Source organism: Lithobates pipiens, unplaced genomic scaffold, assembly GCF_037356315.1.
Source record: "Lithobates pipiens isolate NorthernLeopardFrog02 unplaced genomic scaffold, aLitPip1_a1.2 Scaffold_19, whole genome shotgun sequence".
Lineage (NCBI taxonomy): Eukaryota > Metazoa > Chordata > Amphibia > Anura > Ranidae > Lithobates > Lithobates pipiens.
The window spans coordinates 69,610,869-69,627,993 of record NW_027507764.1 but is presented as its reverse complement, the minus strand read 5'-3'; the positions used below and the strand labels follow the sequence as shown (position 1 = coordinate 69,627,993).

The following is a 17,125-nucleotide window of genomic DNA, read 5'->3' as shown; positions in this document are numbered from 1 at the left end:
GTTTACGACCCCTTTAATAAGAATACTTACGTCGAAATTTCACTCTCTCAATCAACATTGACTATGTATAATGCTTATGCTGCTAGTAAAAGTAAATAGATAGGAAGGTAGATATTATTTACTTTTTTTTTTACTTTTGTTTAGTTACTTCCTGTATTCTGGACTAGGCCAAAATGATGTCATACATCCCAGGAGTCTTCCAGAAAGGAGGAGGGGTTTACTTTACCTAACACCTTGGCCTGCATGCCTGAGTCACGGGAAGACGGAAACCAGGAAGCAAATGCTACATGAATCTGCCCTTACTCAAGTGGCCACAAATGCTTGGGGGGGGGGGGGTTCAACATGATTTCTCAGTAAAATAAAGCATGGAGACATGGATGGTCAAGTTTGCTCTGAATAATAAAAATGAATTTAATAGTGTGTTTGGCTTGTGGTGCTCAGATACAGTGCAGTTTCATTTTAAAAGAAAGTTGATTAGCAAGCGAGTTAGCTCTGAGGAAGAGGATTTATCCCTCAAAACGCATCAACTGCTTGGTTAGTGTGCTTGTCTTGTCACTGACTTCAGTTACTATCAGGTATATTCTCCCATTATTTGCCCGGGGTTTGATTGTGGTAGTGATTGTAAACCTCGAGACAGCTGAGAATGGATCTATGTACTCTGTGAAGCACAGTGGAAAGCATAATATAAATGAGTGTAGATCTGGCATTAGCAGGGCAGGTAGTGACCTGAAGTCTCCTCATGAAAGGGCAGAGGTGTCAATACAAGGATTTTCCTTCCTTTCCTTTCCCGCAAACAGGAAGGGAAGGACAATATGCAACAAAATCCCAGACAGGAATACAAATACTGCTTTTCTTTAGTAGACTAGGGTGGTGGTGGGGGACACCCTGTCAGTTTTTTTTTTTTCTGTCTGTTGCAGATTTTCCCTCACTTCCTGTTAGCAGAACAGGAAGTGATGGTAACTCTTCAACAGAACCCCAGATAGCAATAAAAAAAGCAGGCAGGATGTCTACTCCTTCCTGACTCCTACCACAACTAGAAAACAGTTTTTCACTTGCTATACCTTTTAAAGAGTTTTAATGTAATTTTTATAGCCATTTTTTTTTCGTTTTGTTTGTTTCTTAGCCCAGAGAAAGGTCTGGGTTTTTTTTTGGCTGTCTATGTCTTGTTGGTGAGATTTCCCTTTACTTCTTGTCCCAGTGAAACATCAGAAAGTAATAGAAAATCTCTCCAAAGTTAGGAAATCCCCTTCTCAATGGTTGTCACTGGAACAGTTGGGAAATTGTGTCTATTTATTTTACAGTGGAAAAGAATGTGACTTCCCATCACTTTCTATTTCACTAACAATGGTCACCAGGACCAACAGAGAGGGTGAATCTCCTCAGTGGGGACACGGACCTCAATAAAAAGTTGGCTTGGTTTGAACTCTTCCTCACTTTATCCAAAATGAGAAAGCAAACTTTTAGCGACAGGTACACTTTCAAAGGAAAAATATGAGGTTATAGGACCTACAGCAGGCCTGCGTTGTGAGCACCATCACCAGCACTCACTTGGGCTGAAGATTGCTGGCATCAACTCCCCAGTGGGCTTCAAGTAAAATGATGCAAGAACAGACTGCTCTTTACAGGTTTACATGTTTATTACAGCATCACTGTTGGTTGTGCACCCTCCAAGGGCTACTTTATATTGTTTGAAATGTTCACCCTCCAGCAAGGTGTTAAAGGTATGGCATTGAATGGATCAAACGTTTTTTTGGTTTCTACAGGTGACTCCCTGCTGATACACTGTTTTACTATCCCGAATGAGCCCCCAATTGTTTTACTTGCGTCTATTTACTTTGCGGTATAAGTCATGGAAGCTTAGACTGTTGCAGTAAATTTATGGGCTTTTATTAAACAAAAAATGCTGTACATGCAAAACTATTACAATTATAGGAATACAATACAAGACTGGCAGATATACCTATAACAAGCAAAATGCTACCTACTTTCTAGCAAATAAGCAGCAACAATGGTCTGTAAACAGTAGAAATACACTTAAAAGTTACTTAACTCAGTTTACAGTGAGTTCCCCATCTCCATAGGCAACGAGGATCCTAGGCTTAAAGAGGGATTCCACCTACAAAAAAAATATTAAAAGCCAGCAGCTATAAATACTACAGCTGCTGACTTTTAATAAATGGACACTCACCTGTCCCGGGTTCCAGCGATGCCGGCAGCCGAGGCCGATCGATCGCTCGGCTGCTGCCGCCACCATTCTAGGTGAGGGAATCAGGAAGTGAAGCGAATCGGCTTCACTTCCCGGTTCCCTACTGCGCATGCGCGAGCCGCGCAGCGCAATATGAATTGTCCACGCTGTCTCTGAGACCCGTGTGTGTCCCAGCAGCCACGCGGCAGGACAGGAAGAGGCATAGACTCCCACGGGAGTCTATGCCCGGAAGTGGGTGTAAATACCTGTCTTTGACAAGTATCTCCACCCCCCTCCCCCCTAAAGGTGCCAATTGTGACACCGGAGGGGGGAGGGTTCCGATCAGTGGAAGTTCCACTTTAGGGTGGAACCCCGCTTTAATCTATAAGCAGTTGCTGGAGATCAGGAGAAAGTGTCTTCAGGTGTATCTTCTTCTGGCTGGTACAGACCTTCCTTGGTTTTAAGTCATTATGGAGTCATCTTGTCGGCTTATGCCGTTGTCCTTTTATTTGGAAAGTTTACCATCCTCACATGGGTGTGGCCCCTTTCGCAATACTGTTTCAATGAGAAGAAGAAAACTCCACCCTCGAGACGGCTTTTTTGCATCATACATGCCATAGGTCATATACTGTATGTCAGAAGTTCAAGCTATTGTTTGATCACAGTTGCAGAACAATAGACTTGTCAAATTGTCAACTGAAATACAACAAACAGTAAAGTCTGTACAGTAAAGTCTGAGTATTCTATCATAAAACAAACATATTTGTATTAATTACAACACATATTCCCAATACCTGCCTCATTTATTAAAGAATTTAACATCTATTAAGGCAGACTTGTATGTTTGCATGTACATTTGTGTGTTGCGGTTCCATTCATTTTTAATAGAACCCCAAGACACATAGGCAACATAGCATTGATGTACATGGTTTTAGTGGTCCACAATAGACAGTGATGTGCTACCACGCATTGTGGTGGCCTGCATGAACAAAAAGTGCTGCATTTCTTTTTTTTTTTTTCTATTTTAGTGGGTTGGTACCCCATTCAATTGTATAGGTTGCCCTAATACAACACATGACACAACACGTGTGCTAACTCGATGCACACAAAACAACAAAATGTGATTGTGCCAAGAAGTCTGCTTTAAATAAATACATTTAAAAAAGACATAAAAAAATATACAATATATGATCTATTCTGCCATCTTATGGTGAAATGTAAAAGTATTTGGCATTTATAATAAAAATCTTGTATATAATTGTGAGTCTTTCAGTAAGTCGTTCGTTACACCCTCATTACTTTTTTGTTTTTCAGGAAAAGTTTCCAGAGCTTGGGGCATTTGTCCGCAGATGCCAGCCTCTCGCAGATTTCCTTTGACCCCGGACAGTCACAAGATGAAAATGGAAAACATGACAGCTCCCATTTAAGTGAAGGTATGCTGAGCAGCACATCAGATACATGCCAAGATATTTATCGTTAAAAGGAATAACCAAGCCACAAAGGGGTTAAATTCTGTTTCATAAGGATTCTTTATCACAGACAGAGATTTCCAACCTCCTGGAGGAATTGATCAGTTTATTTATACTTCATATTCCATGACAAGATCAGCTTCTGTCAGCAGCCATATTACTGAAGGATTACTACCCATTTATAGCCCCAAAAAAAGCACTTCCTCAAGTGTCAGATGCCTATGACCTTCCCTATATGCCATCTTGTGAAAGGTTAAGCAGCAAAAAGGTGAGCTCATCTCTCTCTGATGAGCTCTCTACTCTTATCAGCATGCTCCTTGCACTACAGCATGCCTGTACTTACAACAACCTGATTCACTTCTTATACTGTTCTTCACTCCCTCAGTGCCGGTTCACACTAACATGATATTCAGCCATACAGATTGTATGGCTGAATTCTTATTGCATTCGGACCAAAATCGCGCAGGAATAAAAATAAATAAATACCGTGCTAGAAAACACAAAAATTACAAAAAAAGCTGCAACAAAAACCATCAACTATCCCTATGGTGCAAATAAGTATTATAAAATAAGTTGCGCTAAAAATAAACTATGACGCTTAAAGTGACACAAAATTAGGATAACAACTATTCCAATGACAACAGTTCAAACAAATGTCCATATGTGCAAATGGTGATAAGTGCACAAAATGAATTAGTAAATGAAGAAATAAATATAGATGAACAACAAAGTCCTCTAAGGTTATGTATTCCAATGTCATCACCGTTCACTGAGGATAGGTTAAAATGGAGAGAGGAAGATTGTACTCAGTCTGAAGAAAGACACTCTATAAGTGGGAACCCTTTACCAGAATAGGTGGACCGCCTTCAGAGCAGAGTCAAACGCACAGGCAGATTGAGCCCTCTGCGGGGACATGGATATCTTTGGATACCTCCGAGCCCTCTGTGTTTTCAATGATGAACAACGATCATTTCAGCAAGATGCGGGAAACGCCCGGCAGATGGACACTCCAATCTGTAAAGACACATACTCGGGCCCGAAGCCACGAGTGCATAAAAACGAAGGGACTCCAATTATGTAGTAACGTTAGAAAAATAAGCCTTTAATGCTTAAAGTGGAGGGCCACCCTGAAAAAAAAAAAATACATTAAAAATTAGAAAAAAATCAGAAGAAAAAAAATGAAACATTATTTTTTTTAACTTACCAGAAATGCCTAATCTGCCTCTTCCTCCTCCGCGGAGATCTTCTATCTTCTCTCCTCCGTGCGGCATCTTCTGGTTAATGGGTCGCACTGTGTTCCCCAGAACACAGTGCGCCCCATTCACAAAGCGCTGCGCGACTCGCGCATGCGCAGTAGGATACGGGCAGTGAAGCGGCAAGGCCTGTTTCCCTTAGCCAAAATGGCGGCGCCGGGACCCGAGATCGAGGGACGGATCAGCCTCGGGCGGCTGACATCGCGGGCGCCCTGGACAGGTAAATGCGCTTATTAAAAGTCAGAAGCTACAGTGTTTGCAGCTGCTGACTTTTAATTATTTTTTTTTTTTTTAAACCGGCCTCCACTTTAAGTCTTCCTGGGGCCCCTGAGGCCTCTTAAGGGAGTCCACCTGTTCTGGCAAAGGGTTCCCATTTATAGAGTGCCTTTCTTCAGATTGAATCTTGTCTTCCTCTCTCCATTTTAACCTATCCTGAGTGAACGGCGATGGACATTGGAATACACAACCTTAGAGGACTTTGTTGTTCATCTATATTCATTTCTTCATTTACAAATTCATTTTGTGCACTTATCACCGTTTGATCCTTGCACATATGGACATTTGTTTGAACTGTCGTCATTGTAATAGTTGCTATCCTAATTTTGTGTCACTTTAAGCGTGATAGTTTATTTTTAGCGCAACTTATTTTATAATACAAAATCGCGCAGGACCCTTTGTTTTGACTGCACCAGAATTGGTTTGCACACCCATTGCAATCCAATTCCTGTCCAGTTTGCATTGCGATATGCAACCCGATCTGGGGGTGCGACAGCGCCGCAACACAGCGTTTTTAACCCTGTCCTCGGACAGTAGCGGGGGTTAATAGCGGTACAGCCCCACTAAAACTAGCGCCGCTTTACCGCTAATGCCAGCATCACCCCAGTGTGAAAGTACCCTAAAAGTTTTGCACAGAGCTGTACATTTTAAGTATTTATTAATACCTGCAATACAATAATTTGTGTCTTTTATATTGGCTTGGAGTTTGGCTTTGTGTTTTGTAAACACTTCTATCAGTTAGTAGTGCTGCCATCTTCTGGACACATTACTTACTGTTTGCCGCAGTGAAGACTATGATTAGCAAAACTGGCTCAGAAAAGTAAGAACAGGTAAATCCAATTTGAAAGACTCAAGTTTGTGAAGAAGGAAGATTTGCCTCTGATTCTGCAAGTCATTACTAAATGCCACAACCATATTCTAACCATGCCAAGTTTAAAGTGAACCTCCCCAGCTGCATGGCAGCAGTATCACAAGTTGTGCTTTGTGAATAGGATAATGTCTTCACAGGGAGAATACACAACATCAACACTGGTATCAGGCATAGCTGCAGTGCTTGTGTCATTGGGGAAAATGGCATAACTAGAGCTTAAAGCTTTGTACGGATAGAAGAAAAGAATGAAAAGGAAAACACAGCACTGCAGTTGTGCCTTGAGTTTATCTTTCAAACTGAGTATTCTAACATCAGTACATTCATAAGGAGAGACTGAGAGAGAGGCGCCAGGCCACCAATAGTGTAACACAGTTTAATGTGTGTATGTATATATATATATATGTATATGTATGTATATATATATATATATATATATATATATATATATATATATATATATATATATATATATATATATATATATATATATATATATGTGTATATATATATATATATATATATATATATATATATATATACACACATTAAACTGTGTTACACTATTGGTGGCCTGGCGCCTCTCTCTCAGTCTCTCCTTATGAATGTACTGATGTTATATATATATATATAAACCATAACTGGTTCAACTCACAGGATGACCATGGGTGACTATCTGTGCCCAGGTGGGCTGTGCACGGGATCATACAGCGGCAGCTCTTAAGAGATGGGGGGATCCGAGCTGTGGGGATCCGAGTAGCACTGTTTCAGTGGGGGTTCCTGAGTGCAGGCTGCCTCCATTCCAATGGAAACCACAGACACTTTTTTTTTTTTTTTAATTGATTATTGATCTTTGATTGTTTACTTTTATCCAGAATGATTATCTAAGAGACACTTTTGCATAAAGGTGCAGAATTTTATACACACATAATACATTTTTAATTTTACTTTTTGGACAATGTATTTATATTTTATCTATTATAAATTTTTTGGATATTGTACACTAGGTAATCCAGGGCAGCGCTGAGAATTTTTGTCTGTTTGTTCTTGATGAGTACATTCATGGCTGGTTCACCTTAAAGAACTCCAGCCTTACCTTTTTTTTCCCCACTTGTAGCTAGTCCTCCCCTGTGTTGAAACTGATTACTCTCAATTCCAAGCAAACTTGCTGCTCTACAATATAACTTTCTGGAGTCTGCCTTAATTTCCTGTCCGAACAACCTTAGTCATCATTAATCCCCTCTTCATCTGATCTCTACTGTTGTTGGCTCACCACTCACAGCTATTAGTTTTCTCTGTCATCAGTTACTTTTGCTCTTTGTCATGTGTGGGTGGTCACTTTACTGCTGTTCCCTAGCATTATATGAAAGAATTTAGCTGTGCAATTTGCTGATCAGTTGCTTGATTACAATCGCATCCTTTTAGACATGCATTCCTTTAGATGTGCAATCTGCTGATCAGTTGCTTGATTACAATCTAATAGAGTGAAATTAAGTAACTGATCGACAGATGGAACAGCTGCATGGGTTCTCAACCTGTGCCCCCCCCCCCCCCCAGCTGTTATGAAACTCCAAGTCCCATGCCTCTGCCTTTGGGAGTCATGCTTGTACCTATCAGCCTTGCATTGCCTCAAGGGACTTGTAGTTATGCAACTTATGGAGGGCCACAGGTTGAGCACCCATATGAGCTAGAGTGTAACTGACCAGCATAATGCACAGCTAGTCTGCAGCACCAAGTGCCCGGTAGGGATGCACACCCCAGCGGTTTTCGATGTTTCTTTCATATAAAATTTGACACAGGACGCTGCAATGTTTTAGAGGAGCATGCCAGCCCCTCCTACCAAGTGTGATCTGTCTATAGAGCAAATACCAGCAGACAAACCCAATGATAACATCAATGGGCATTAAACTGTAGTGAATATAAAAAGCCAGGTGCTGCTAAATCACTTCAGTTTTTCGTAATAAATATTGAAAAATCAATATAATAAACAAAGGTCCATAAAAATCAATTAATAGAAAGTATAAATATTGACAGTCCATATAAAAGTGTGAACAGTCCTTTTTAAAGTCCTCTGACCCACTGTGCTTAGAGATATAAAGTGCTTGAGTCTTCTTACATTAGTGCTCCACCACAACGCATACAAAATGCACACTTGCCAACCATAAATGTTAAACATGCCTCAGATATTTAGGGGTATCCCCCAATATCAGTCCTCAGATCACAGTTCTGATGATCCACATATATACTGCTGTATGCAATCGCACCAACAACTGTCCCTCCAGATCTCCTTCTCTCATTTAAAACCACGAGACCCAGAAAAAAGTATAATATTCCAAGATAGTATATATTGTTTATTAAGAGTAAATGAGTGTAAAAACAATGATGTCGTTGGCACCAACATAAACAGCCTAGTGTGTGCTGCAGGCCGCTCAGTGAAAAACTGAAGTGGTTTAGTAACGCCTGACTTTATATTTACTATAGTTTAAAAGTGGGTGACCTACTTAAAGGGGTAGCTGCACACGTTTACATAAAAGAAATATACAGTAAAACCTTGGATTGAGAGTATAATCTTTTTCCGGAAGCATGTTTGTAATCCAAAGCACTTGTATATCAAAGCGAATTTCCCCATAAGATATTATGGAAAGGCAAATGATTCGTTCCACAACCATATATTCATAAATCCTTCAGTTTATAGTCAATATAAAAAGATTATAGCAATGTGGCCAAGTTGGTTAACCATAAAATGTCCATCTACAATTGGAAGCCTCCACAAGGGAATTGGAAGTAAAATCCAGCAGGAGCTACAGAGTATAAGACCCCTTTCACACCGAGGGCATTATGCAGGCGCTATAGTGTTAAAAATAGCGCCTGCCATCCACCCTCAAACTGCTGCACCTTTGTCCCCAGTGTAAAAGCCCGAGGGCTTTCAGACCGGAGCGGTGCGCTGGCAGGACATCAGGAAAAGTCCTTCCAGCAGCTTCTTTGGAGCAGTGAAGGAGCGGTGTGTTTACCGCTCCTCCACAGCTGCTCCTCATTGAAATCAATGGGGCAGCGCGGCTATACCGCTGGCAAAATGCCGCTATTGCAGGCAGTTTTAACCCTTTCTTGGCCACTAGTGGGGGTTAAAAGCTCCCTGCTAGCGGCCGAAATGCGCCGCAAATCTGACAGTAAAATGCCGCTAAAAATAGCGGCGTTTTACTGCCGATGCTATGGGCGGTGCAGTGTGAAAGGGGTCTTAAAGAGAAGAGAGGTACCAGTGTAGCAATATGGTTACATTTAATGAAGGTACAACATTTAGCAACTCACATGGTTGATTAAAAGAGGCACATCTAAGTATGCAGGCATCCGGGGTAAAGCTGTCTGCAGTCATGCTTGGGAAGACTGCCCTGTAGTAGAGCGATCTGAAAGTGAGGCTGGAACCACTCGTGGAGTGCAGTGTGGAAGGGACAACATCGATGACGGTGCGGAGGGCGGTCTATTTGGACATCTTTGCCCCAGATGCCTGCATACTTAGATGTGTCTGTTTTAATCATCAAGCATGTGAGTTTCTAAATGTTGTACCTTCATTAAATGTTAATCATATTGCTACACTTAGAGGTGCCTCTCTTCTCTTTTATACTCTGTTGTGTCATGACACTACTTGTATATCAAGACATCGCTTGTATATCAAGTCAAAACTTGTTAAAAAAATTTGCTTGTCTTGCAAAACACTCTCAAACCAAGATTTTACTGTATTTTTTTCAACTTTTCACAAGGTTCGCGCCATACTTATTATTTTGATCCAATGGGCATTAACCACTTTCCACCCGTCCTATAGCTAAAATTTGACTACAGCGTGGGCTTCCAGTGCCGCAAGGGCGTCAATAGCTCTGCTCGTCTAGTCCTTCAGACTTGGCTGATCACAGAACAGGGTAAAGGGCCAATCACAGAGGCCCTTTACCACATGATAAGCTGTCAACCAATGACAACTGATCACGGAAGTAAACAGAAGCCAGTTATCGGCTTTCTTTCACCTCACAATCAGCGTGAGGATAAAATAAGAAAGCTAGTTACCAGTGCCACATATCCATGCCCATCAGTGCTGCCAATCAGTTCCACATATCAGTGTTTATCAGTGGCTTATCAGTGCAGCCTCATCAATGCCCACTAGTGCTGCCTCATCAGTTCAGCTTCATCAGTTCCACCTATCAGTGCCCGTCGGTGCAGCCTATTGGTTCCCATCAGTGCAGCCTCATCGGCGCACATCAGTGAAGGAGAAAAATTACCTGTTAGCAAAATTTTATAACAAACTATGAAAAATGTTTCTTTTTTTTTTTTTTCAAAATTTTCGGCCTTTTTTTGTTTCTTTAGCCAAAAATAAAAACCCCAGAGATGATTGAATACTACCAAAAAAAACTCTATTTGTGTGGAAAATGTGATACAAATTTTGTTTTGTTATAGTGTTGTATGACCACGCAATTGTGATTATGTCCTCTTCAAAAGAGAGAAAGAGGGGGGGGGGGGAGGAAAAAGCCCACCCACTTACCTACCCATAACCAAAACTCAATTTGTGTAAAACATTATTCAATGTCTTATTAAGAAGGGGGCTCTACAGCGCCCTATTATATGTGTCAAACAACCAACAATACAAAAAAAAAGTAATTTTATATATATATATATATATATATATATATATATATATATATATATATATATATATATATATATACCGTATTTGCTGGTGTATAAGGCGACCCAGCGTATAAGATGACCCCCTAATCTTACAGGACAAAAACGCTTTTAAAACTGTACTTACCGTATAAGACGACTCGGCTTTCGAGGCTTCATATTTCTTCCTTCTTCCTGCATTTGCTGGAGCCAATCACGGCGAGCGATGTATTCTATTAATGAATACAAAGCCTGCTTGGATTGGCAGAGGCTGTAACATCATCAGCCCGCGCCTCTCTGACTCTCCAAGCCAATCCGAGCAGGCTACAGAGTAGCCTGCTCGGATTGGCAGAGGTCGTTACTCCAATCCGAGCATGCTTTGTATTCATTTGAATACATTGCTCACCAGGATTGGCTCAGCGGTATATACTGTATGTAGCCGAAGCTACATACAGTATTACCGAACACCAAGCAGCCATCCGAGGGGCTGACCCGGCGTATAAGACGACCCCTGCTTTTTGGCCAATTTTTTTACATGTAAAAGGTCGTCTTATATGCCGGAAAATACGGTGTGTATATATATATATATATATATATATATATATATATATATATATATATATATATATAAAGAAAAAAGTGTATAATTTTGAATTACTATTTTCGTGTCCTATTCCGTTTAGTGTTTTAATTGAATATAATCTCACTCTACTATTTAATTTTTTATACCTCTGCATCTTTCGTTTCAATCTACCCTTCTTTATGTGATTCCATTATGTGTTGCCCATCCCATGCCTAATTTACTAATATAACATATCCTCGTCTCCTCATTGTTTGATTGCTCATCTCTGTTCCCTTTTTCTATTGCCAGGTAAAGAAGAGACCCCATCATTATTAGGCCTGTGCGGCTCCCTCACATCGGTGGCCAGTTACAAATCCCTCGCAAGTCTGAAATCCAGTGAATGTCTTGCCAGCCCCACCACAGAGATGACAAGCCCAGGCCTAACTCCATCTTGAAGAAGCCATTATTGAAGGACAAGCTTATATTGTGTCATATGCAACTACATTCCGTGTTAGAATGGCTGTGAAAGAAAGCTTTATTTATTAACATTGGGTCTTGTGTATCAAAAAATGTGTGGGAGTTCCTAAGGTTCTCCCGATCAGACATTGTACACAGTAGTCCCATGGGTTTGCCAACTCAACCTTTTTCTGTCCCATAAAATGTGGACTAGAAATATGTTCCCAAACAAATCTCCATAATGCCCCAGACTGCCCACAGTGACATTCTGGTAAATTGTTTGGCACTGGGTGGTTTATTAATAATATGAAACTGTTATGTTTGGCAGGAACAACGGTCAACCAGGATGGAATCACTAAAGAGGAATTTATGCTCATTCAGTCCGGCTCGGTTCACACTGGTGCGATGCGGGAAACCCTGCGAATCCAGCGCTGGTTCCCACATCACACCTGACTCGCAGGCAGTTCATAATGCCCTCTGCGAACCATTACAGGTGCCAGTACAAAGTTAATGACACCCCCCGGATCGGATCGCAGTGCGAACTGTGAATTCAGACAGGAATCGGATCACATAGGTGTGAACACCCATGCAGTCTGATTCTGGTGCAGACAAAAAAAAGGGTCCTGCAGGAGTTTGGTCCGAATGTAATGTGAATTTAGCCATACAGTTTGCATGGCTGAATTTGCATCTCACAGACATCGCATTTGATCTGCACAGCAATGCGGTGCGAATCACATGCGATGTTTGGCATTGCACCCATGTTAACTGGCCCTAAATTGTATAAGGCCAAAGCGCACCATAGAAGTACAGGAGGGAGGGGTCTACATCTGCTTAGAGGAGTATTGGAAAATAGGTAAGGGGACTTTATCTAAATGTTTCCCCACCCTTAAAAACAGGGGGTCTTCAAAAGGGCCAGTTTACTGTTCTTCAAACTTTAGAAGGGCCAGATTATGGCTTGTGGGAGTAGAAAATGTCTCAGACTTGGTGATCAGTGGGGAGGGGATAAAATAATTGCATAATACCTGTGAGTAGCAGAACGCATTAGTATCAGTGGGAAGAATAATCTCCATTGTTGGTGTCAGTGGGAGGAATAGTGCCCCATTATTGATATCAGTGGGAGGAATAGTGCCCCATCATTGGTGTCAGTTGGAATATAAGTGCCTCATCATTGGTATTAGTTGGAGGAATAGTGCCCCATTGTTGATATTAGTGGGAGGATTATTGCCCCATCATTGGTATATGTGAGAGGAATAGTGTCCCATTGTTGGTGTCAGCTGTGGGAATGGTGCCCCATTGTTGGTGTCAGTGGAAAAATTAGTGCCCCATTGTTTAAATTACTGGGAGGATTAGTGCCCCATTGTTGGTATCTGAGAGGAATAGTGCCCCTTCTATGGGATTAGGAGAAATCGTGCCCCATGGTTGAAATGAGTGCTAGAATGAGTTCCCCATTGTTGGTATCTGTGAGAGAAATAGTGCTCCTTCATTGGCATAAGTAGGAGAAATAGTGCCCCATCGTTGGTGTCAGTTGGAATAATAATGCCCCATTATTGGTATCAGTGGGAGGAATAATGCCCCATCATTGGTATCAGTGGGAGGAATAGTGCCCCATCATTGGTATTAGTGGAAGGAATAGTGCCCTGTCATTAGTGCAAGTGGGAGGAATAAGATTGGTATTAGTAGGAAGAATAATACCCATTGTTGGTGTCTGTGGGAGAAATAGTGCCCCATTGTTGATGTCAGTGGGAGGAATTGTGCCCCATTGTTGGTGTCAGTGGGAGGAATAGAGCCCTAAGGGCCAGATAGCGACGAGCCAAGGGCCACATATATTGCCCAAAGGCCGCAGTTTGGAGACCACAGTTTCAAAAAAAGGATACAAATCCCTATTTTACCCATGTGACTAATTTTAAAACATTCTTGGACTACCTCCTTTTTTTTTGTTAAGGAACCTTATCCTGGCATGTTTACTTTGTGACTTGAACCTAACGCCTCATTCACACAGACATACTGACCCATACACCTGTGCCAAATGCCATCTTTACCCACCTGGGGTGCACAGGTGTTCAGCGCAAGCATCCTGTTCAAATCAATGACAGGCTGCATGGATCTCTAAGCAGATCCCAGACTGCACATCCGCATGGGTCCAACGCATGGATCAGAACACAGACCCACTGATTCATGCATCAGACCCACACACATGTACAGTCTGGGATGTGCTTGGAGACCTGTGCAGGTCTGTGCAACCAGCCACCTATCATTGATCTGAACAAGCCTGCACAGTGCTGCACGGGACACCTTTACATCCCACATCCATGAAGAAGGCCATTCAGATGGTGTACGGATCGGCACACCGTGTGAAGGAGGCCAAATATTATCTGTTTACAATAATTCATATTTTTACCAGGAGGTCTTTATTTTAATGGAAGTTCTGATTGATTGCTATGGGCATCCTGGATGCTTTTTCTGTTTTGATATACAAGACCATTGTTATACAGAAGTGGAGTGTAGTAACCATCAGCAGCCAATCAGAAATCAGCATTCATTCTTGGTATAGGCAGAACGGTGAAAACTGATCCTGATTGGTTTCTGAAGGTTACTGCACTCCTTTGATGTTTCTGCCATGTTACTAAATAAGCCAAAAAATGTTGATAACACACCATTTGACTTTCCTGCTGTTTTCACATACTTCTGCCTCTTGCAAACTACAGCTGGCCTTGCTTTTCAAAGTGTTTGAAGGAAGAACTTTTGTTTTCCTTACAGTAACCAATCAGATTGTGTTGTTCATTTTCCTGTGCGATATGGAAAGTTTAAAATGAGAATCTGATTGATTATTGGCTACATGATCCGTTCTTCCTTCAGACAGGTTTATAGATTGGGCTTGCTGCTTACTAACAGAATGATGATTCTGGATGTACCGATCCTAACATGCTTTTGTTAAAGGGGGGCAGGTGATGGAACTAGAGCCCTGCTAAAAAAAAAAAAGGGATTTCCAAGAAAACAAAAAAGCCTGTTTGATAGGGGTCCCTACAGCCCTCTTTTGGGACCCCAATTCTGCTGGCATTTGCAGAGTCTGGCAGACAGACGTCTGTTCTGCAATGCCAAATTTAACCAACAGGTGGCCCTGTGAGTGAAATCTGTAATTGCAGTCTCTCTGTATTACCTGCAGGAAGGGGGACCCCTCTGTCTTGGGGTCCTGTTACATTAGCTGGCAATAACTTGCCATTGACAGCATTGCTAAGGCAGTACTCTCATCTATTGCTATGACATTGCTTTCTCATTGGTGAGCAAGATTTTGCAGTTTTGGCCATTGAGGTAGATATGCCATAGGAACAGGTGAGTACTGTCATTGAGGATCCTTTACAAACCTAAAGATTTCTAATGTGACATTACCCTAACTGAGTTAAGGGGGACCACAAAGATAAAGAAATCGTACAGTTTTCCTGGAAATCCCCCCATTTAAAATATTTGAATGTAAAACTCCTAAGAGCAGACGCCAGAAAGTGCCCACTATCGCCATTATTAATTAGGAAGCCCTCCTTGTGCACCACTCTGAAATAGTTTCACTGTGCTAAGAACGGCTTGACTTTCTTGTCTTCAGGGCCTAACCTTATCCTGAGCCTCAGTGACTAGAAAGGGCACTCTCATTGGATGAAGGAGGACATCATAGAAGTCAACCCCTTAGTAATAAAGTGAAATATGTTTTCAGAGGGGTAATCAATGGCATCTTCCCTTAAAGCGGGAGTCCACCGGGACTCTGCGTTTTTTTTTTTTTTTAAAAGCCAGCAGCTACAAATACTGCAGCTGCTGACTTTTAAAATAGTGACACTTACCTGTCCAGCGCGCCCGCGATGTCGGCACCCGAAGCCGATCGCTAGGTCGTCTGTCGGGTCCTGCCGCCGCCATCTTGGGTATGGGAATCAGGAAATGGAGCCTTTCGGCTTCATTTCCCGGTTCCCTACTGCGCATGCGCGAGCCGCGCGGCGCAATCCGGACGGTCCCCGCTGCCTCTGGGAACTGTGTGTTTCCCAGCAGGCAGCGGGGCACTTGCGCAAAGGGGCGGGCAGTTGCGGAAAGGGGCGTAATCCGCCCCTTTCCGCAGACAGCTATCCCGGAAGTGGGTGCAGTTACCTGGATTATCCAGGTAACTGCACCCCCCTCCCCCCTGAAAGGTGCCAATTGTGGCGCCGGAGGGGGGGGGGGGGGATTCCGATGAGCGGAGGTCCATTTTAGGGTGGACCTCCGCTTTAAAGCCCACTTGAATATTCAGTTTAAATCTTCTAAATACATTCCAGGTACAACAAAACAAAAGCTGTTTCAAGCTTTACAGTTCATTTTATTTAAGAAGCAGCCACAGCCTAAGTAGAAAAGCCTGTCCCCTGCCAGCATGCTGCAGAGAAGGATAGGGGTATCCTTATAGTCAAAAGGGAAAGAAGAAAAAGAGGGCGCACCAGCCTTGTGCATTATCCTTAAACGTCTTTTTATTAAAAATTTGATTAAAAAAAACTACTCACAAACATGTGGGATAAAGTTTGCAGTGCGAATGATCTCCAGATGGTTATAAAGGAGTTATCAAGGACCCCTGCCGTCTGATGCGTTTCAAAGGGATAACTTCTTCCTCAGAGCCTAGCAGTCTAGGCTCTGAGTAAGAAGGTACCCCTTCGAAACGCGTCAGTTGCAGTGGTCCTTGATAACTCCTTTATAACCATCTGGAGATCATTTGTACTGCAAACTTTATCCCGCATGTTTGTGAGTAGTTTTTTTTAATCTTATTTTTAATAAAAAGACGTTTAAGGATAATGCACAAGGCTGGTGCGCCCTTTTTCTCTACATAGGGTCCACTGCTTACACAAATAAAGTAAAGACCCATCTCTACAGCTTTTGTGATTTGATGTGCCTGCAATGTATTTATGGACACTCAAAAGGCAACACCCCTACACACATGTCGGCATCACCACAAATGTACAGTATGTTGAATGATAAATATAATTAATTACAATCACTATGTGTATAGATCTCAAAAATGCTTCACCTAACTAAAACCACGGGACAAACCACGGCCCCAAATGAGGCCTCACCGAGATTTCAGCTGACAGCATGCTCATGTTGAGCCTTGAGTTCAACCGGGATCAATTAATAGTTGTTCTTAAAGAGGGACCTTCACCATCACACAAGAAAAATTCATGGTGCATGCAGCACTGGATGCCCATCCTTAAACGTCTTAAATCATTTGTAAAGCCACACATGGATCAAAATTCAGCCGGTTTAGCAGAGACCAGCCGAGATTCGATCCATCTATGGGCAGGCTGATTATACCCAAGTCGATTTCTCACAATTGATTACTTCCAGTGGCTATAGTAGCTAGCATTAATCATTGTGTTCTGCCGGCCAGGAGTGCTCCTCGCTCTGGGAGAA

The 17,125-nt window shown here is 42.0% G+C and overlaps 1 protein-coding gene across 2 annotated transcripts in view; it reads left to right on the top strand.

The window, feature by feature from the left end:
- RUNDC3B (RUN domain containing 3B) overlaps nucleotides 1-14,370 on the top strand; it is a 355,495-nt gene extending 341,125 nt beyond the window's left edge. For both annotated transcript variants that reach the window (XM_077490856.1, XM_077490857.1), the window contains 2 exons: nucleotides 3,500-3,618; nucleotides 11,570-14,370. In XM_077490856.1, coding sequence (XP_077346982.1) covers nucleotides 3,500-3,618; nucleotides 11,570-11,715 — 265 coding nt within the window. In that variant the 3' untranslated portion in view covers nucleotides 11,716-14,370. The remainder of the gene's footprint in view (nucleotides 1-3,499; nucleotides 3,619-11,569) is intronic.
- The last annotated feature ends 2,755 nt before the right edge of the window (nucleotides 14,371-17,125 follow it).